This window comes from Sitophilus oryzae, unplaced genomic scaffold (genome assembly GCF_002938485.1).
Source record: "Sitophilus oryzae breed Bouriz unplaced genomic scaffold, Soryzae_2.0 scaffold_1582_pilon_pilon, whole genome shotgun sequence".
NCBI lineage: Eukaryota > Metazoa > Arthropoda > Insecta > Coleoptera > Curculionidae > Sitophilus > Sitophilus oryzae.
This window is the reverse complement of record NW_022146261.1, coordinates 2,221,460-2,244,625: the sequence shown is the minus strand read 5'-3', so window position 1 is coordinate 2,244,625 and position 23,166 is coordinate 2,221,460. Positions and strand designations below refer to the sequence as shown.

General features: G+C 31.2%; 1 protein-coding gene across 1 annotated transcript in view; it reads right to left on the bottom strand.

Annotated features, from left to right (window-relative positions):
• LOC115879540 (cadherin-89D) overlaps positions 1-23,166 on the bottom strand; it is a 93,712-nt gene that overhangs the window by 29,865 nt on the left and 40,681 nt on the right. Inside the window, exons 4-6 of the mRNA XM_030896433.1 lie at positions 19,687-19,833; positions 18,817-19,023; positions 4,144-4,419 (exon numbers count right to left, since the gene is read on the bottom strand). Of these exons, the coding sequence (XP_030752293.1) occupies positions 4,144-4,419; positions 18,817-19,023; positions 19,687-19,833 (630 nt within the window). The remainder of the gene's footprint in view (positions 1-4,143; positions 4,420-18,816; positions 19,024-19,686; positions 19,834-23,166) is intronic.

Here is a 23,166-nt window from a genome sequence, read left to right as displayed (position 1 = left end):
TTTAGATAGATAGAAAATTAAAAAACAAACGAGTATTTGCAAACGCAGGCCCAAATCCAATAAAAATCAAAATTTTTCCTGCAAAAATCAGGCTTTTTTTCACTGAAAAGGTATTTTTTGATTTATCAGCAGTCATTGTCAAGTTGACAATATACAGGGTGTTTTCGAATTAGTCTAAAAAAATTATGGGGTGATTCCTCTTGTTCCTGTTTTACAACAATTTTTATATAACCATTGGGTCTAAAGTACTTCCTTTCTGATCTACAGGGTGTTAAAAATTAAAAAAAATCAATTTTTTTGCTTAACATAAATGGTACACCACTGCTTTTTTAAAGAAAATATATTTTTTTCTTGACTGGCCATCCTTTTTCAACAAAATTGATCTTTTGAGTTTTTCTTCTTCATCAAACGGTTGTCGAGAAAAAAATAAATATACTTATTAAGAGCCCGCCTTAATTCGTTTTCTAACGATTTTAAATTTTTTAGATTAATTAGGAAACACCCTGTATATGCATATCACAGGCAACCAAATAAACTAGTAACCTCTAAAAATTATTTTTCCTACCACTAGCGATATACCGTGTTTTTAGTGTGTACTAAATTATTTTATCAAAATTTTACCATATAAGTTTCCAGGCAATGTGCATACTTGCATTTTAATATATCTATATTTTTTAAAATAGGCGTTTTCTTAACTTTTTACGGTGATCTTAAAAAGCCGATCATTTATCGAATATCAAATAGGATAATTCTGGGGGCAGTCCTAAACATCAAAGATTGGGCAAACGCTTACTTTACAAGTTAGGTACATAAATTTCGGAATACAATATGATTGTGATGTTTTTATATTAAGTTTATAATACTCGTAATAGCGTAATAACATTTATAATATTTTAGTCTAATCTATATTGTATGTTTAAGAACACCCTTAAAACTTAATTTGCAGTGTACAGTATTTTCATCAGCGCGCGTGACAGACTTTTTACTATATTCAATCTTGTTGCTAGCTCTTAGACTATTAGAGATGAGCAACAAATCGCAAACTGCGATCCAATCGCAGCGATTTTAAGATCACAATCGCAACCTGCGATTGGCTCTCATGGAAAACTGCGACCGCGATTTCTTCTCTTTGCGAGTTTCAATTTCGGCAACTAATATTACTATAGTTGCTAGTTGCGATTTTGCTGCGATTGTGATTTTGTAAACTAGGATCGTAATAACCTTCTATCTGCGAGTTTAAATCTTTAGGCGTTGCGATTTTGTTGGGAATGTAATTTTCTGGTCCGTTTAAGGCATTTTATAGTAAACTGGGATTGGATATTTTCTCTGATTTTATTTATTAATAGAGAAGGTTGCTCTAGGGCCAAGATCATAATATACCGGGTGTTTCCCAAGAGTGGTTCATTAGCTTTCAAGTCAATGTCAGCATTCTGAACTGTTAGTTCTAGTTAGTATTTAGACTATTTAATATTGTTTAGCTATTTAATATTTGGGATATTTGATATTGTTAGATATTTAGTATTTCGACTTTAATATGTTTAGCTTTTTTTAGTATGTTGAGTAAATGAATAAAACAAAAGTCTTACTGTTATGTACTAGATGGCGCCATGACGTAAAAATCGAAAAAACTGTAATAAATATCATCTGGATTTTTCTTGAGAGACTTGTAAGAGATAACGATAGTTAATGAACCAATGACTAAAGAATATAAGGACATGTAACGCCCCTATACGGGCTGCAGCAGAATTTGTGACCTTTTTTTTGTTGTTTTGGTGGCAAACAATGAGTCATCATTTGGTCACCAGCGACAATTTTAGCGATTTTTAATAGTTTGTGTGTAGTAAACTTTGTATAAACTTTATTATAATGGTGATTAGATGTTCAGCTTTCAAGTGTAAAAGCAGCAGCGATAAGAAAGAGCCAGGAGTTACGTTTCATAGGTAAATAAACAGTCCACTCCAACCTTTTAGCGTTTTCTTATTGAATTCGATAATTATTCTTCAATTTCAATTAATATCTATATGTACTTGATATGTGCTATACGTCGATACTAGTTTTGTACCTTTTGTTAACATTTTAATACGTTTTTTTCGTAATTAATTAGGATGATACACCATAGGCGTAGTCAAAACAATTATCAATAAATATAAATATTGCTTCAAACAGCTAGGTTAAGAAAAATATGTGCCACGGCACTGTTTGGTGGCATCGTCACAATTTGCTCTCGGGTGTTATTTGTCCTTGGATTCTTTAGTCATTGTAATGAACGCAATTTTCTTGTATTTAAAATCTTCGTATTCAATATATTTTCTACTTTGTTATTTATTTGCGTAGTGGTTTCATTTCCAAAAACCTCAACATGAACTTCATAATTAGTGGTAGTAGAAAAAGTTGACAAACTTAACTTTATCTATTATTTATAGTTATACTACAAAATATGCGAGTAATGCCATTTTGTCCTTTGATTACCATCCGTCAAGAGAAATTGTGGTTAGAAATAAAAAGCAAAATAAAACACTAATTCACTACAATACACCAAAACACTTTAGTTTTGCACTGGACGCGCGTTTCGCTAACCATGATATACATATACAGGGTGGTCCGAACTGTATTCCGAAAACTTCGGCAACATATTCTGCAGAAAAAAATAAGTAAAAAGTCCGCATAAATGTATGTCCTAAAATGCTTTGTTTTGGAGATACAGGGTGTAGAAGTTTCATTTTTATTTCAATTTTTTTAAAACAATTTCTGAAGTAACGTCAATAATTGAATGAAAATTGGTGTCTAGGAGTTGTAAATTCGATTTCGATGTCAATATGGCTCCTACTTTTAGAGGGCGCCACCTACGTATTTTTTAACTGGTTTGAAGAGTAATAACTTTTCGTCCGTACTTGTATAAAACTACCTAGTTATAAAATATACATTTACGACGTTTTTTACGCAAAAAAAGTATCTTGGTAAAAATCGCTACGAGTAATGGTTCTCGAGATATTCCGAATCGAAATTACCAATACCTGTCATCACTGGCATAAATTAAACATGTTGGCTAAATAGTTATTAGACTGACATCAGAAATTTGAAATAATTTTGTGTTAAAATTTCAACTAAAACTGTTTTATCATCATTTACATAAGCGAATAAAAATTTATGATTAGTTTAAAAAAATAAAAAGTTCCCAAATTTCTCATTTCAGTCAAATAACTATCTACTCAACGTGTTTATTTTTAGTCAATAATGACATGTATTAACTATTTCCATTGTGAATATCTTGAGAACGGGTGCTCGTAGCGATTTTTACAAAGAGACATTTTTTACGTAGAAAATCGCGGATATTTCACTCAGTAGTTTTATACAGGTACGGACAAAAAGTTATTACTCTTCAAAACAGTTAAAACACATATAGGTGGCGCCCCCTACAATCAAATTTCTCATGTCAAAAAACTTCCATACACCAATTTTCATCCAAATATTCACGTTACTTTAGAAATTATTTGGAAAAAACCAAATAAAAATGAAACTTCTACACCCTGTATCTCCGAAACTAAGCATTTTAGGACATACATTTGTATAAACTTTTTTACTTATTTTTATCAGTAAAATATGCTGCCGAAGTTTCCCGAATACAGTTCGAGCCACCCTGTATATCAGCAGATGATTAAAACTAAAGTAATATCTACAATTGAGGGTTTATATAGAGCTCAGTTGGCATCAAGTAGGCGTGACAAAGCTAGTCAAGCGAGTCAAAACCAACTGAGCATATCAATTAATTACCGAAACGAGAGTAATAGGAACAGAGAACTGTAAGGAATTGGACCATTTTCTCTGTTCATACCATCTTTACATTTATCAATTTTTACGCTCTCATTGCATCTAATTGCCTGTAATTTCAGACTTCTTTAATTAATTTTAAATTATTAATATTTATACAATGTTTTTTGAGCAACAATATGTTGAGCAACGCAAGATTTATCCGATCTACCATATCTTATCTGAACCCGATGTTCCTTAAATCTAGTTAATATTGATCTTATTATGATTCAAAAAATACGTAGTTGTTCTATGTCTATATGGAATATTGGGCACCCCGTATATTAACGTATATTTTAAGTATTCAGAATTTTACCATAAACCAATCAGTCTAACCTGTCGGGATTGTCTTCCTGGGTAGCTCTGATGACTAAGATTGCTGGACTTTCAATATCACCTTCATTTAAATTTTTGTTCAAGTAAACTCTGCCAGTTTGTCGATCTAAGCGAAAAAACGCATATTCTCTTTCAACATTATTCCATGTGTAATATATCGGTGCTCCAATACCCTCGTCTCGATCGAATGCTCGAATGTCTCTTGGCTTAATAATTAATGATGAACCTTTTATTGGGGGTTCCGGTACTTCTGCTGTGTATCTGTCGTCTAAAAACCTGAAAAAAAATGACACAATTGATCAATTAATTTTCATTATAATGTAAGAGACGATATAAACAAAAAAAATATGTGCCCAGTAGCGTAGTGGTATAGCTATAGCCTATTCATTAGACAGCCAGTCGAATTTTTAAGTACTTGCGTTTTATGTGCCGCGCCTGTTCTCGTACACATGACCCAGTCTCGATAGTTTTTATAAGCGGAGCTTCGAAAGGAGCTCAAAATTCGACTTATTACATGACATAAGCGAATATATCTAGGTAAGTAGGCAGAGGTTCATGTAAATGACCGTAAGTCTCTGCAAACTTATTTTTATACAGGGTGATGCACCTCATTCGCCTCGGTTGATTATACGAAAACGAAAAGATATAGAAACAAAATACTTTATGGGTATATGTGGGAAGGCAATGTGCATAATTTAAAATTATTTTGAAATGTACAGGGTATGTTAGAACCATAGATTTAGGAAGAACAGATATCACATTGTGCATTTTAACCCGATCAAACAATCGGAGGTTGACCACGTACTGTAAAAACCAACTGAGATAGAGAAGGCGACATTGCCACATCTCAAATTTGCGCCTATCTACCTAGTTTGATTTGCAGAAAAGGTGACTTTAAAACCTTCACCGGATATCAATAAATCTCAATTTCTTGATTAAATTAATAGTTTATTTTTAAGGAAGCATGCGTAATAATATGGTTATTAACCAGAGGATATATTATGCGTTACTATTAAAGGACATATTTACTGTTTAATGTGCTGAAACGTCTAGAACTATTGGCAACGTCGCTACTAGTCTTCCAGAATGAAAATGAGCTGTCCGTCCCACCACCCCTCGCGACGGCCCTTGGTCCGTTATAGCGTATTACGTTTAGCTTTAAGGCGGGTTCCCACTTGTCAGTTTCGCTGACGCAGTCTGACTGATTCGTTATCAATGAAAAATAAAAATCAACGATTGTATTCACACGTTTCATGTTTTGCTATATTCAGTATTCAGTTGGTCCAAACATTTTGGTGGTGATTTCGCAGACATGAAAATGGTTAAAACAAAATTGAAACCAGGTGTTCGCGAAGTTTTTAATTCGCGAAGTTTACAATTAGCAAATGAATTACAGAATATTCTGGTGAATCAGAAAAAAAAACGTTTTTTTAAAGCAGATACGTCTACAAGAAACCGTTGACGTTCTATTTTAACAGAACGTCAACGGTTTCTTGTAGACGTATCTGCTTTAAAAAACGCGTGTTCTCATAATAGTTTGAATTTAAATATTTTAAATAGTTCTTTTTTCTTTATTCTTTGAATTTTTTTGCTTCCGACGATAGATTTTCCGAAACGTTAAGCATTTTTTTCTTTGTTAAGCCAATTTGTATAACTGTAAACATAACTTCTTATAAGCAGTGTCCGTTTAGGTTTAACGCCAGAAGTGTTTACAAAAAATAACTATTTTATTTTGTAGATTTTCTTGCAGTGCAGTGGCGAAATACCCATAAAGGAGTTTTTTGGAGATATACATTAAAATAATTAATTAACTTTAACTTGTAAACTGAACAAATCACGAAAATGTAGTTCTCATGCTTCAGTTTCTATTCATTATTCGATAATGATCAGTCAAAAATGAAAAAAGTAGAACTGGTTTTCACTTTAACTGAAAGTACGAATTTACTGATCATTTAACATGAAAATGTGTTCTGACGTTCATTATTTGTTCAGTATCACTGAATCAGTCAGACTGCGTCAGCGAAACTGACAAGTGAGAACCTTTACGGTGTGTTTGAAGTCGGAATCAAGTCCGAAGTGAACTTTTCAGTGTTTTTCAGTAGTTTTTGTTTTTGTTTAACGTACTTTTGAATCGGCGAATTTTCGATATGGTACGACAGTGTCAAGTGTGTGGAAAAATAAGTTCAAATTACCCGAATTTGTCTTTTCACAGGTAGATTTCCGCCGTAATTGTACATAGGCGTCCCACAAGGGAGCCTCTTACAATTAAAATAATTTCTAATTATATTTGTTGAATTTTGATCTATTAAAACAAGAACGTAGTAGCCGGTAATTGAATTATAATTCGTCTCAATTACTACCTAACTGTTGTAGGTCATAACAAATTTGAATATAAACGTTGCATTTGAAACTTTATTATAAGCCAGAAAGTGACATTTTTTTTTCTTAAAATTGCGTAATATTTTTGTCATTATATAGATATTCTAAAGGAATTTTGCTCAACAAATAAACAAAGGTGTTTACCCGACCTCTTTTTACATTTCACTGCTTTATTATATCTGCCCCTTCGGCCTTGTTTAGACAATTTTTTACCACCGTACAAATACCTCTTCCTAGAGTTATTTGTACGGTGTGTTTACCTTTTTTTTAGAATGAAACGAACTGTAAATAATTTTTAGGCTACTAGTTTTATACATACCTATATAACAGAGTGACCCAGGCCTCCAAAAAAGCTTTTTACCTATTACGTTTTTGGTTTGTGATTTTTATTTCAATTTTTTACATAAGATGGGGGCCATTGTAGCGCACATTTTCAAAATATTTTTGTCAACATACAGGGTGATTCAAACCGCAATACATATGCAGTTCATGAAGATTGAGACATTTAACTAAAATTTGATTGTCTGATGAAGCTACCTTTAAAAGTAATGGGTTTGTAAATAAACGTAATATTCATTATTATGCGACAGAAATCCCATACTGTAGCACACAGATTTGACACTTTTAATGATAAATGCCTTCTATTGAGAGACTAAAAGGTAATTGCCTCGTATCAGAGCCATCATAATACAAGAAGAAGACCGAAAGTCAAATCTTGTCTTATATTTTCAAAAAAACACAATTTTCTCATTAAATATTGATTTTAGGTATAGGAAGTTATTAATAATACAAGATTAAACAACTATTACACAGTACTTCACAGGAAGCTATCGATTGCGAACTAACTAAATCGTTACTAATTACTAATTTTGAAAAGTTCTTTTTAAGATCAAAAAAGGTAAAACTAAAACCTAAACTATCATTTGAGATTAAACGGGAAGTTCTAAATAATGTTGCCTATTCTAAACAAGAAAAAATTATTTATAAGTTTTATAACATCTCTAATTAAATTTGGACGAAAAGAATATTTCTGTTTGCTGTAGGTAATTTTCTCAGGGAGAATACGTAAATAAAAATGACTTTTTAAGTCAAAAAAAGTCAAAAGGACAAGTTATTCCAAAAAAGGACTGTCCTTTCAAAAAAGGACAGGTGGCAACCCTAGGTATTTCTGGAATGGAAATTTAATGGCAAATCTACAACCTTAGTTTGAAAATATGTTCTGGCCACCTATGTTTACAAAAATGTGCTCTACCATTGCCTCCATATTCTGAAAAAAATTGAAAGAAAAGTCACCAACCACAAACCTAATATAGAACTGTTTCAGAAATTTGAGTCACCCTGTAAATATTCAAAAGTAAGGTAATTTGATTGTTTATACAGTTTTATAAAGTTTATACAGAAGTAACTGAAAGTTTATATAGAAGTAACTGAAAGTTTATATAGAAGTAACTGAAAGTTTAAATTGAAAACCGACGTTGGAGCGATTTTCGAAAACTACAAACTAACGTTTCAACATAAGTATATATGGGATATTAATTATATTATTATATTAGACCTTATAACAAAACTCATCTGACGAAAAAATGTTAATGTAGTATATTAATATGGAGTAAAAATTTTACTAATTACTTTACTTTTACTTTACTAATTAAATTCCTTCCAAAAAACGACACGCCACTGGCCATTAGAACAATCCAAATGCGCCTAGTTGCCGGGGTCGGAAATTTTAGACTTTTCTGCCTCTTCTGTCCTTGTTTGACACATTGGAATGTTTGATACACTTCCAACGAGTATTTATGAATGAGATGTTCGGTCTATCTTTATAATGTCTTTGGTTCGAACTAAGATCTACACCAAAGTTATATTTGTTATGGAACACCCGGTATTTTATATCATATTTCGATCCTTGGACACAAAATAAGGCATTTATTATAAGGGGTAAAAATGTTTACAAGCTATTGTTTTTGAGATATTTAAGGATATTTAAATATCCATGCTATAATAACAAAAAGTTGTAAAGAATTAGAAAAGTAAAACACCCTGTACATTGCTTTTCAGAATTAATTATTGTGCTAACTTTGGTATCAAAATTGCTGGTTTATATTAAATACTTATTTTCCATAAAAAGTTTGATATTTCAAATACAATACTCTGTATTTTTTTAAATAAATCGAAGCAGATTCAAATGATCTTTCAAACTATATTAGGGTTTCCTATACCTATCTAGCAATTTTTCAATAAAATGGCAACCAAGAGGGCTAATCAAATCAAATCAAATCTTTTTATTAGGCCCCAATATAAAAAATATACAAAATATAAACCATACTTTGGCTGACTAATAGCCTAATAGCCTAATAAGGAGTGCACCGCGATTATAAAACCGATTCACTGATTGCCAAAGGCATCAGTGTGGCACACTCCCTGTAAAAAATAACTAAACAGAATTTCATTTTCAATACAATAATATACCAACAACAAACAAACCCGTAAGAAAAACAGAGGACCACCGGCAAAGCAAAAAGAAACCCCGAGCGCACAGAACAAAGCGTCTGCAAAACAATTTAGCAATGTTAAAAAGTATATAAATACAATTTCAACACATACACAAATATTTTCCAAAATTGTAAAGCTGAGCAGTGAGCCAGTCAAAACCATATCAAATTAAAGGTCCGTTCACCACAGTTTGCCAAAATAACAAAAGATAAAAGATAAATTTAGAAATACGTTCTCTATTATATTCGATTGTAAAACCAGCAAATTATTCTTAACATATTTATTAAAATAATGTGATTTATAGCATTTAACACTGATTGGAAGAGAATTCCATAATTGCGGCGCAAGAAAAGAAAACGATTTCTGAAAGCCATCCGTTCTATGTTGAGGTATTCTGAAACGATGTAAGTTTCTTGTTACATGAGTGTGGTCAAAAGGTATAAACAATGATTTTAAATAAGGCGGTTGGCCAGTTTGTAAGATACGGTAGATAAATGGTAACATATGAAGTTTTCGCCTATTTACGATAGACAGAATATTAAATTGATTTAAATATGGCGTAACATGTGTACGAAATGAGATATACGAAAATCTCATGCAGGAATTTTGAAGTTTTTGAATGGATCTGGCAACCATTTGAGTCAATGAAGAGCCGTATACCAGATCTCCGTAATCAAACAAGGACAAAATTAGCGAATTGCATAGATAATATTTTGTATTCTGAGGAAGATGTTTCTTAAAATAAACCAAACCTTTTAGTCGCATATATGTAATTTTCAATTTATTTTTTACATGTATATCAAATTTTAAATTAGAGTCAAAATATATGCCGAGATTTCTAGCGTCCTTAACTATTGGTATTTTAGTATTATTAACACATATATCAAGATTGTTTGATAGATAATTGAGAATAGTCTGATTACTTCCAAGCAGCATAATACACGATTTAGATGCATTTAATTTTAAATTATGTTCCATTGAATATTTGTATATGTTATTAATATCTGTTTTAAATTATCAGATGCAAAAGCACAGTAAATTTGTGAATCATCTGCACACTGTTGTAATGTAGAAAACTCAATTTCTTTATTCATATCGGCAACATATAATGAAAATAGCAATGGCCCTAATATGGATCCTTGAGGAATTCCACATGTCATAGAAACGTAATTTGACTTTAATTGATTTTGTGTCTGTCTTACTTGAACGCAGACGATTAGAAAGATAATTTTTAAAAAACGTTATAGAGTTATCTGATAATCCGAAGTAATGGAGTTTAGCTAGTAACATATCATAATTTATAGTATCAAATGCCTTGCTAAAATCAAGCAAAGCAAGACAGGTGATTTTTTTGTCTTCCATACTTACTCGAATGTCATTCACCAGTTTTACAAGACGTGGTTGTACTAAAATTTTTTCAGAAACCGGATTGGCACTTTGGCATTATTTTATTTTCGGTAAAAAATGAAAAATGAATAATGTCGTCATGGCAAGTTTCTAGTGACAGTAGTTATTTTCAAAATCGAAATTAGTTTATGGACTTCATTTAAATTTATAGCAGTTTACTTTTATTTAATTTACTTACAATAGTTTAATAAATAATATTTTTCTACAAACGTCAGTAAAAATGTAATTTTTAACACATGCTGTCAGTGCATAAAATGTGACATTATGTCACTGATGGTAAAAGGCATTTACGTCATGCCCTAGACACTCAATGGTAATTTTATAGAACTCCAAATTTAGTTTCTTCCGCATGGCCAGACGGCGCAAAAGACATTAAAGTACAGGTTTCTAATTTATATATGAAGATGACATGACAGTCCCTATGTTGACTATTGTCTGTGGTCTAGTTTTTGTCTAATTGACATCATGTTGACATTTTGACAATGTTGGTGATCCGTCAAGTTATTTTTAAATCATTATTTTGATCATTATTTAAATAATCATTAATTCAGATATTCCTGATTTATCGGAAAGTTCGGTGATTTCAGTGATTTGTGTTTATAGTTTGTGTTTTTATTAGTTTGTGCATTCTGATATTTAGAGTCGATCATCATTTTCGTGTTAGATACTAAACTTTTTTATTAAAGTCATTCTGACATTTTAGAAAGTATAAATTTATGAACCAAATAAAAAAAAATAGTTTAATCATAAATAAGTAAGTACATAGTTGGTAATATATAGGGGTCTTGTGCAGAACAGGTCCCCACGAAATCGTGGTTTTTTTAATTTTTAATGTGGATCCCATAGTTAATGGAATGGTTTAAAAGAAAAAAATTGTTGGATGAACCACTTTTTCTACGAAAAAAAATAATTGAAAATTCCAAATTTTCACTACATTTCAATGCGAAAACTCCCTATTATAACCTTCATAAAGACAGTAAAATACAAGGTTATGCACAGTGTTGCCATACTCACCCTGTGTAAAATCGACGAAAACGTTCTACTTTATATTCGTTTTTTTTACATTTAGTACGCACTTTAAGAACACGAAAAATTAAAAATATAATAAACGAGGCAAAACAAAAACACTATAAAAATAAATTGACAATAAAATCATTACACAGTATTTAGCACAATTGTTTAAAAATATATTTTTCCCGGATTTGTTCAGTAAGATTCCGAAATGGATGTGATCTGCGTACTTCCAAACACTCCCCACCAACCTAACCTAACCAATGCATTAACACCCCCAAATAACCAGGCTAACCAATGCATTAACACCCTCCAAATAACCAGACTAACCAATGCATTACCACCCTCCAAATAACCAGAATATCTAACCTAACCTAACCTAACCAATGCATTAACACCCCCAAATAACCAGGCTAACCATGCATTAACACCCTCCAAATCACCAGGCTAACCAATGCATTAACACCCTCCAAATAATCAGGCTAACCAATGCATTACCACCCTCCAAATAACCAGCCTATCTAACCTAACCTAACCAATGCATTAACACCCCCAAATAACCAGGCTAACCAATGCATTAACACCCTCCAAATAACCATGCTAACCAATGCATTACCACCCTCCAAATAACCAGGCTAACCAATGCATTAACACCCCCAAATAACCAGGCTAACCAATGCATTAACACCCTCCAAATAACCAGGCTAACCAATGCATTACCACCCTCCAAATAACCAGGCTAACCATTGCATTAACACCCTCCAAATAACCAGGCTAACCAATGCATTACCACCTTCCAAATAACCAGGCTAACCTAATTGAGCCTAATGACAAAACTTCATTGATTACGCGTCGAAAAACAGTATATATTAAAAAAACTTATATTTTCGTAGAACCTGAAAAATCCGCAAATTTTATTTCAGAAATTGCTTTAAAATAATCCACACTAACGAATAAGCTACTAGACAGTTCAATTTTTGTTGCACTAAAGTGATAACTTACCGTTTTAAGTCCCTCCACAACAACTTTATTTCAGAAGAAAATCATATAAAGTAATTTTATTGACAACGTCGCAAATTCTATGCGAAGGCCATAGATGACATACCGATGATCGATTAACTGTCAATCGAAAAAGTCATAAAATTGCTAGCTTGAGCTGATGTAAATAAATATATTTTCTTAATTTTTATGCTTACAAAGAAGATTCGTTACATTTTTGTGCTTAAATTAGATCATTCCACGTCTATATAAGGTAATAAAGTACTAATATGTGATGTTTTTACTGAATCCGTGTAGAAAATTTAACATATTTACTGTCCGTCGCCTGTACCTAAAATACGTTTTTTTGCCGCTTTTTAAAGATAAAACACATTCATCCAACAATTTTTATGCTTAAAAATATTCAGTTTAAGATAATCTTGCAAAAAAATCCCAAAAAAGTGTTAAATGCGTGGGGACCTATTGTGCACCAGAGCCTATAGTATTTTTTGTAACAGTTAATCAGTAGTCTATAATATTTTTGCTATATATAATTTATTTGTTAAATAAAAAAATAGGCGCTATGTGCTCTATTGTTGGTATTTAAAATGTATGTATATATTTTAATTTTGTTTTAATTATGTTACACTTGTAATGATCTAATAAAACATAAAATGGGGGGGGGGCAACAAAAAAGTCTATATTTATTATTTTATATTTTACAAGAAGTAATTTTGAGCTTGAATAACGTTACCGTTTTAGTTAACGTTAATAAGTAACGGAACGCTAAAATTATGTTATGCCAAAACTCTCCATTAGTTTCTTCCGGATCACCAGGTGGCTCTAAATGACGGACCCATTTGTTTTATATCAGTGTCCAATCTATCTCTAGTACATGACATTAGTCTATGATTTACATTTAGCACTGGTGCTAAAAGTAAGTCACGTGATTTACTTTTAACGCTGAAGCGATAACAATTACCTTAGCAACCATAAACTTCATAATTAATTTGATTTCAGAATGACATATTATGAATTATTCATTAACGTAAACAGTAATGATACCTTTATATATGTATACGAGCATAAACTTGTTTATAGAAAAAATAGTGTATGATATGTGTGCTAAAAGTGATTTTATTTCGTACGAAAGGATGGGACACTCCGCCTTCGGCGTCGTGTCCCAAGCTTCCCTTCTCACAAAATAAAATACCACTTTTAGCACTTATATCATAAAAAACTATTATTGAATGTGTATTTCATTATTCTATCAAGAAAAACGAAAAATTAGTTCTTTGTTTTATTTTACGAACACTTGTTGTATATGTATTTTCTATAAAGGAGCCAGTTGAACAGCCCAACACTTCCAACGACAGGTTTCTACCTAATAGTTGTTTTATTAGCGACACTACCAGCTCTGCGAAATAGGACAAGTAGTTTTCTAAAGGAAAGCTTATCAGGAAGACTCCAATTTGGATATCTTTGAGCATAAGCCCTTGAGGCCAAGAAGCAATGTTCCTCACAAAATAAAATCACTAGTAACATATCCAGTCGTTTCGCCAGCAGATACTGCTTTATTTTTCTTGATAAAATAATGAATACTTACTTATTAAACTATTGTGGGTAAATTTAAGTAAACTGTTATAAATCTAAATAATCATGTCCATAAACTAATGTCGATTTTGAAAATAGTTACTGTCACTAGAAAGTTGCCATGGTGACACCATATATCTTGATTGGTATTTTATTAAAAAATCGCTTTTTATTCAAAATCTGAGCTAAATAGGTATAGGAAACCCTAATATAGTTAAATAATAAGATCATTTAAATCTGCTTCGATTTATTTTAAAAAATACAGGGTTTTGCATTTAAAATAATAAAGTTTTTATGTAAAATAAATACTTAAAATAGACCAGCAATTTTTGGTACTCCTGTATAAATTTAAGGAAGCAATAAAGTTTTTCAGTAAAGTTTATTTCTCTACCTTTAAACTCAATACAAGCATTAATTCTGAAAAGTACTGTACAAGGTGTTGATAATATATTCTATTGTAGCATGGATATTTAATTATCTTTAAATATCTCAAAAACCAAAAATTTGAAACATGTTTAACCCTTATAATATTTTTTTAGGCTCAAGAATCCAAAAATGAAATAAAATACCGGGTGTTCAATAAGAAAAAATATAACTTTGGAATGGATCTTAGTTCTGAAACACCCTGTACATTTTAAAATAATTTTAAATTGTGCAAATTGCTTCCCCACATATACCCATAAAATATTGTTGATGTTTCTACATCTTTCCGTTTTCGTATAATCAATCGAGGCAAATGAGGTACGGAACCCCGAATATTTATTTACATTTTAAAGTTTTTGTTTTAAGTTTCATTTACTTAGTTATTTTTATAATTATTATTAAATATGTACTTTCATTGTTTTTGCTACATTTTAAAAATCTTCAAAGACAGTTCTACTTACCTATAAGCAATAACGATATCAAGAAAGTGCGAATGGTGATTAGAAACTTAGTGATTAAATGAATTTTAGTGATTATAAATATTAAAATTCTTTTCAGCTACTTAAATAAATAAAGACGGTATAAGCTAATTATTTTTTTTTTAATATTAATAATACTGATTTTTTTAATAATTCGAGTTCGATTTGTTTATAAATTTTATATTTTATGTACATTATTTTTTATTATTAAGCAATAAATATGAAGATTTTCCTGATTTTACTACAATTTGGACAACGTCATTTAAAGTCAAAAAATAACAGAAATCTGTTATTTTAAGCTGTTATATACAGGGTGGTCCGAACTGTATTCCGGAAACTTTAGCAGCATATTCTGAAGATAAAAATAAGTAAAAAAGTTCGTATAAATGTATGTCCTAAGATGCTTAGTTTCAGAGATACAGGGTGTAGAAGTTTCATTTTTATTTCGAGTTTTTCTAAATAATTTCTGAAATAACGTCAATATTTGGATGAAAATTGGAGTCTGGGAGTTTTTTGACATGAGAAATTTGATTTTGATGTCAATATGACTCCTACTAGTAGAGGGCGCCACCAACATGTATTTTAACTATTTTGAAGCGTAATAACTTTTTGTAAGTACCTGTATAAAACTACCGAGCGAAAGAATATACATCTCTTTGACTTTTTATGTAAAAAATTTCTCTTTGTAAAAATTGCCACGAGCAACCGTTCTTAAGATATTTAGAATGGAAATAGTCAATACATGTCATTATTGACGAAAAATAAACACGTTGAGCAGATAGTTATTTCACTGAAATAACAAATTTGGAAAATTTTTATTTTTTTTAAATTAATCATAAATTTTTCTGCAAAAAATGATGGTAAAATAGTTTCTGTTGAACTTTTGGCACAAAAACATTTCAAATTTATGATTTCAGTCTAATAACTATTTAGCCAGCATGTTTAATTTATGTCAATGATGACAGGTATTGATAATTTCGATTTCAAATATCTCGAAAACCATTACTCGTAGCGATTTTTACCAAGAGACCTTTTTCACGTAAAAAACGTCGTGAATGTATATTTTTTTACTCAGTAGTTTTATACAGATACGGACGAAAAGTTATTACTCTTCAAACCAGTTAAAAAATATGTAGGTGGCGCCATCTACTAATGGGAGTCATATTGACATCAAAATCAAATTTCTCATGTCAAAAAACTCCAAGACACCAATTTTTATCCAAATATTGACGTTACTTCAGAAATTATTTGGAAAAAATCGAAATAAAAATGAAACTTCTACACTCTGTATCTCCGAAACTAAGCAGTTTAGGACATACATTTATACGAACTTTTTTACTTATTTTTATCTGCAGAATATGCTGCCGAAGTTTCCGGAATACAGTTCGGACCACCCTGTATAAATAACAGGAACAGTTTCAACTGTTATTTAAAAATAACGGTTTTGTCCACCACTATCAACCAGATTGTGTAAAACCAGTAGGAAGTAGACTCGTTAAAATTGCAATGCCTAAATCGGCTAGATCTGATATTATTCACCAGAACATGTATTTTAAGGAAATTCCCACTATGTTGGAAAATCAAGTAGTAGAGTTTCAGTAGGCTGCAGCCATTTTTCAATTTTTACTATGTTTTTTCTTCGTAATATTTATCAAGTTATAAAGAAAAAAAAAACTGCATAGGAAAATTTAATGTCACTGTTCAATGTAAAAAAATTCACAGATTTTGCAACATGCGCAACCATCATAGGCGTATTGAAAATACCAGACACAAAAGTCGGTGGTGGTCAGCAATCACCTGTTTTTTACATTTTATATTAACTTGTGACGTCATTTGGAAGAGCTCAATAGAAATATAAAAGAACTAAAGCTTGTTTGGAAAGCAATTTGACATTCGTGACGTCAGCACTCCGGCAGTCGTATCGCTAACGTATTGCTAATTGCCATTCGCAAATATATTCCAGATATGTATTTTGATATTGTATTAGTATTTTGATATTTGATTTTTATCGTGATGGCTTTTTATAAAAGTGAAGAATTTAGTAAGAAAAATATTAATGATGGAGATGAACGTGTACGGATTCATGAATGGTCACGATCATGGTCACGACACTATAGAAATGTGAGGTATGCATGTGAAAATGATGAAAATGTTGTGTGATATGAAAAAGCAACAAAATATATTATCGATTGCAGCAACTATACCTAGTTTACATTCAGTATGTCCAATTAATATAGAACATTATAGCTATGCGTGATTTTAAAAATTTGCTACCATTATATTTTGATAGTTGAGTTTTTGAAATTATTTGTTAGCTTCTTAAACAAAACAGACCCATAATAATTAAAATCTTTATCATCCAAGACTTCCAAGAATTATAAAGTAATCTCACGTCAAAATTTTTTAAATTATTGCATGCCTTAAATGTTTGCAAAGTTAACAAAAATATGTCTTTGATTACCTGCTGATATTTGGTCCAATTTATCAGTTCTGCATCATATCCGAAATTCAGATTGTGTGTGACACAACGAAGAGTCAACGTGCAACGTGAACGACAAGAAAATGGCAAGTAAAAAAATTTGTAAAGTCTTAATTACTAATTACACAGTCGTTCTCTTGAGTTCTCCTGCCTAAAATCTATATTGCCTTCCCTAAGATTTTAAATATAAATGATTGAAACTCATACAAGTTTACCACAATTCAAACTTAATTATTTAATTATTAAATCCATAATTATATTAAAATATAACACTTACGAAGTTACTAAATATTAACTATTTCTACTTAATCATTTAATAATTCTGATAAAAACACGCTTGATTATTTATTTTAGAAATCATACGGGCTATAATCATTAATATAACTTTATTAACAATAATTAAATCAAAATTATTTGAAGGAATGCTACTGTATTACAATAATTGTAAAACAAGTATGTAATAATAACTGGGAATAATTATTAAAAACTGCTCATCTTGTTATAGATGTCGGCGTCTTATCTCTATTATTTTATAATGCAGATTTTAATGTGCCATTTGTGTTCTTTTATTGGAATTATTATTTTTAGCATATTTGGTATACTCTATGAAGTTATTTTTAAGTGCCCCTGTCCATTTTTCAATTATTAAAGTGCCTTTAGATACAATTAAAATTAATTAATTGGTGTATAGTATTTGTATTATGGGTTTGTTTATTTTTTATGAAATGATTTTTTTCCTATTAAAATAAACATAGCTTACGAAATCACTAGCTAGCCATTTTTAAATACAGGGTTGTGGTGCAAGCAAATCAAATGCTTATTCAGTAAACTCTGCTATTAACAATAATTAGTATTAAAAAATTGTTAATTAAAAAAAATATTATCATATAAAAAATATAGGTCCTAATAGCCTAATTTTTATCAAAATATATCAGCAGATCCGATGAGACCCGAATTATTATATGTTTTGAAACTTAATGATTTAATTAATTATTCCCTTTAATGCATCGATTGTGCGCATTATCCTACGCGCCAAGAAAAAAGTTCCATTAGTCTAAATTTATTATTTATATTATTCCGCTCTTTCACGTATAATTTGCCCCCTGCCTCTCATATGGAAAGAGTTAGATTAAAATAGCCCAACTGTACTTAACAACCCATGCCTTGACGCATATTCTTTTTTATGATAATATCGGCTTTCAAAGACTAAACATCGATATCCATAAAATAGTTGGCCCACACTAATAAGACCTCATTTCGGCCCTCGGACGGCCTTGCTCTATTCACGACTTACGTGTTGACAAGTTGATTAGGCAGGTTATTGAACTCCATGTCGCCTCTAGCATGTCGTTTTTTCAAAGATGGGTCCCATATAAACGCGGCCAGAAGTATTTTCAATACTAATATAAACGCAGAAATATATCCACATACCTTGGATTTTGGTCATCAGCATCTATAACATGAACTGTTAAAGTTGTATCTGCAGTTTTTGGTGGATCACCATGATCTTGTGCTCTGATCTGGACATCAAACATTTTTAAGGTTTCATAATCCAAAGGTTTCTTCAAAACTAGCGTTCCTTCTAATTCGTTCTCAAATTCGAAATAATCGGAATACGGTCCTTTAAGAACTGAATATCTACGGAATTAGAAAAGAAAAGGTAGAAAACTATGAAAAAGAGAAAGGTAAAGATTAGATCAAAAATGTTATAAACCGTATATTATGTATTATAGTAAAAGCAAACTATGACGTATACAAATTTTTGTTTATACCACATATTTTACGACGCGTTGGATAGTTATAATATATTAATTACCGATATGAACTCGCGATATACAGGGTGAGTCGTAAGTGTGCAAATATTTTAGGGGTACTATATTTCGACCCCAGAAACACGATTATTAGTTTTTTTTCACAAAGGAAATTTGAAAATTAGGATTTTTTTTAGTTTTTAGTTAAAACCATAAGTTTTTGATAATATGGCAACATAGGTAGTAGATTAAATTTCCAGTTTCCAAAAAAATCCAGTGGTTCTCAAAATTTTAGTAAAAAATAATTTTGTTTTTAAATTTTACAGTAAAATAAATCGGTTATTTTGGACTTATTTGAAAAACGAAAAAGAGAAAATTTGTTTCTGTAGCCTGTAGCGGATACAGAGAGAGGACACATGGGGACCACATGGGGCCCCAATAAAAAAATATTCTGCATTACTTTTTATTAGGACTCCCCCTAAAATAAATTTCTGTATCCTCCCCTGCTTTCCTTAATCCTTTTATTCAAAGAAAATTTTGTAAGTCTTACTTTACACTGGAGAAGGGACCCTGTTGATCGTTATCAACGGCATGAACACCTTGTAGAACTCTGGTTCCGATCACTGTCACTTCTGATATATTCAATATATAGGGAGCATTAATGAAAACGGGAGAATTATCATTGGCATCAGTGACCCTAAAAGAAATAAAGACCATTATTTAGTTTGAATTTCTATTTTTTAATATTTAAACTCCGCTTAGTTTTACATTTATATAGGGTGATTCAAAAAACATGTGCCATCTCTCATGGGGAGATTCGTCACGTAAAAATAATATTTATTTTTCATATCAACCTAGGTCCGATTCTGCTTTAGGGTGTTAAAATCTTAATATTTTTGCGATTTATTATAATATTCTTCCAAGTACTTTAGCGTTTCGAATAAAATTTTAAGGGTAAAAGTTACTATAAATGCGGCATATTTTAAAGCTTAAAAAGTGTCGACATATTCATCAGGGACGTGCATATGGGTTATCACTGGAATATTTTTCTAAAAAAAACATATACGCCACTGACTTTTTTCTCTTGTTAGTGAAATAGTGTAAGCAGTTTAATGCCGATTAAAAGTTGTCTCTTGATATTTTGCTGATTTCGATCTCCTTGATGAGATCAACGCAATTTTATTAATTTGCCTTGATCCAAGTCTAATAGCAACCTTCAAAAAAATTTAATATCAATAACTTGCCAAAGTTTTAAATAAGTACTCATTAATTCCTCATCAAAAAATATAAAAAAGTTCCTATAAACATAGGTATGGAAGTGCATAGTTTTAGAGCTACAAGATGTTAAAACTTTTTAAAATTAGGTTTTTTGTAATTATTGCAATTGCTGTAGGTTGGACTAATAGTAATACTATTTAATCATAAATTAGGTAAAATATATTATTTATTAATTTTATTTTCAATTTATTAATTATGATTAACAAAATCGCGTTTATCTCATCAAGAAGGCCGAATTCGACAAAACATCAGCAGACAACTTTTAATATATTATTATTATTATGTTTCTTTTGAAAATTATTCCAGTGATAACCCATATGCACGTCCCTGAAGAATCTTTCGACATTTTTTTAGCATTAAAATATGTAGCTTTATTGTATACTCTTACCCTCAAAATTTCATTCGAATCACTAAAAGTACTTGGAAGAAAATTATAATAAAGCGAAAGATTATTAAGACTTCACCTTGTAGCTACGAAACAAAGCAGAATTGGACCTATGTTGATATGAAAAATAAATCTTATTTTTACGTGAGGAATCCCCCCACGAGAGATAGCACATGTTTTTTTAAATACCCTTTATAGTATATGATAACACTACAGTCTACTCAGCATCAGACTATTGATGGTCTTTTAAAAGCAAAAAGCACCTTTATTATTGATAATAATGTCGATGAATCTTAATATCATCGATGTATCAATAATATCGATATATCGATATTTATTTAATTAATTCGATAGTTGTCGATATATCGACGATTATCGGCATATCGATAACTAAAATATATCAGTAGGTAAAGTTTACATTACATTTTCTTTGCAAAAACACCCTTACATTATTAATAACGAGTTTATTTAAAGAGAAAAAAAATACCTTGATTTTGTAAATCCAAATACCTATTGTTATTAATGCAAGTACATTTTTGTTAGTCGCCATAAAGTCTTATGTAAATTAATAGATTAAAAAATTCACAAATTTTGCAACACGCGCAACCGTCATAGGCGTATTGAAAATACCAGACACAAGTCGGCGGTTGTCGGCAATCACCTGTTTTTTTTTTACATTTTATATTAACTTGTGACGTCATTTGGAAGAACTCAATGGAAATATAAAAGAACTAAACCTTGTTTGGAAATCAATTTGACATTCGTGACGTCAGCACTCCGGCAGTCTATGGTGTATCCAGACCTGACGAGCCGAGCGCGAGACGAGAGCAAGACAAGAGCGAGACAAGAGCGAGACGAGAACGAGACATTTTCTATCCATTTTTTACGCAAACCTGCCTCGAGACAAGCCGAGTGGGATCATAGTGAAAGGAAGCCAAACACATATTAAATTGCAATTGAATATAACAAACGATGGCCAAATAATATCGCATACAGTAATAATATTTTGTACCTTTAATATGGTATTCGGTCTTTAACATGGTATTCATCATCGGTTTTCTCCTTTTTGGCTGTTTTCCCCTTTATCCCTTACACGACGGCGACGTTTTTTACATAATACGTTTTTTAACGTTTTTAGAACAAAATGTTAAATAGAAAAGTTATTGGTAAGGTTAAGAAGCACATTTTAACATTACTATAGAGTATACAGGCTACTTCAAAATAGTGTTGCGGATATAACACATTTTCTAATGGGAATACCCTATTTTTTATTTTAGTATTGGGTTATACTTACAATTCGGTAACTTTTTTTTGCATTTTTTGATATTATATATCTAAAATTAATAGATGTAATAATTCAATTTGTTTAAAGAAATGTTGGATTTCGGTAGGGTAAAAATTATCAGTGACGCAAAATTTGTAAATTCTATCAAAAAATGATAATACATACGGTGTACGATTTAAAAATTTGAGATTACTTAATTTTAAATAGTCGAAATTTATAAATCAGAGCTAATATCTCGCAGTCGGGCGAGCCTACCAAAAACACGTCCAGACCTTCGAGCTTTCTTTGATCGGCCGTTGAAAAACCGACAGGGAACGATGCGATGCTCCGCGGGTTGACTCGCGAGCCTCTTGCGAGACTCGTCCACACTGCGAATTTGGAATGTCTCGCGCTCGTCTCCCCAGGTCTGGACGCACCATCGTATCGCTGATCGCCATTCGCAAATATATTCCAGATACGTATAGTGAACAAATGAACCGTTCGCAACGTTAAATAATTTTGATATTTAATTTTTATCGTGATGGCTTTTTATGAAAGTGTATACATAGCAAATTGCATTAATTTGCAATAGCACCTCGAACCCACAGTTTCGTTATGGACCCAGATTAAACCAATCAGAATGAGTATTATGTTACCGTAAAAGCCCGAATATTGGTTAAACGTAGAGTTGCCCACGTAGGAGCCCGAAATATATAAGAAGTGGGTCAGTTTCGGTTAAGTTTAGATTAGGTCTATATTTTTATTAATTCAAAACCTACTAAAACCTAATTCTAATCTAACCTAAACTCATCCCTTCTTTTGCATATTTCCGGCTATTACCTGCATGGGCGCCGGAAGAATGAAATTTAGGGGGGGGCAAGGTAAAAATGAATAAAAAATTGACATTTTTGGTAATTATTGGGAAAACTGGAAATCATCCGATTTTCACCAAAATTGGTATACACCCTATTTTGAAGTCGTAGATTACGAATCTGAACTTTTTTCTTGGCGGTCTCTTACCGTTTTTCAGAAAGACGGAAAATAATTTCAATATCGAATTTTTCTTAATTTCTCATATTTTTAAGGTTTTCTAGCACATATTT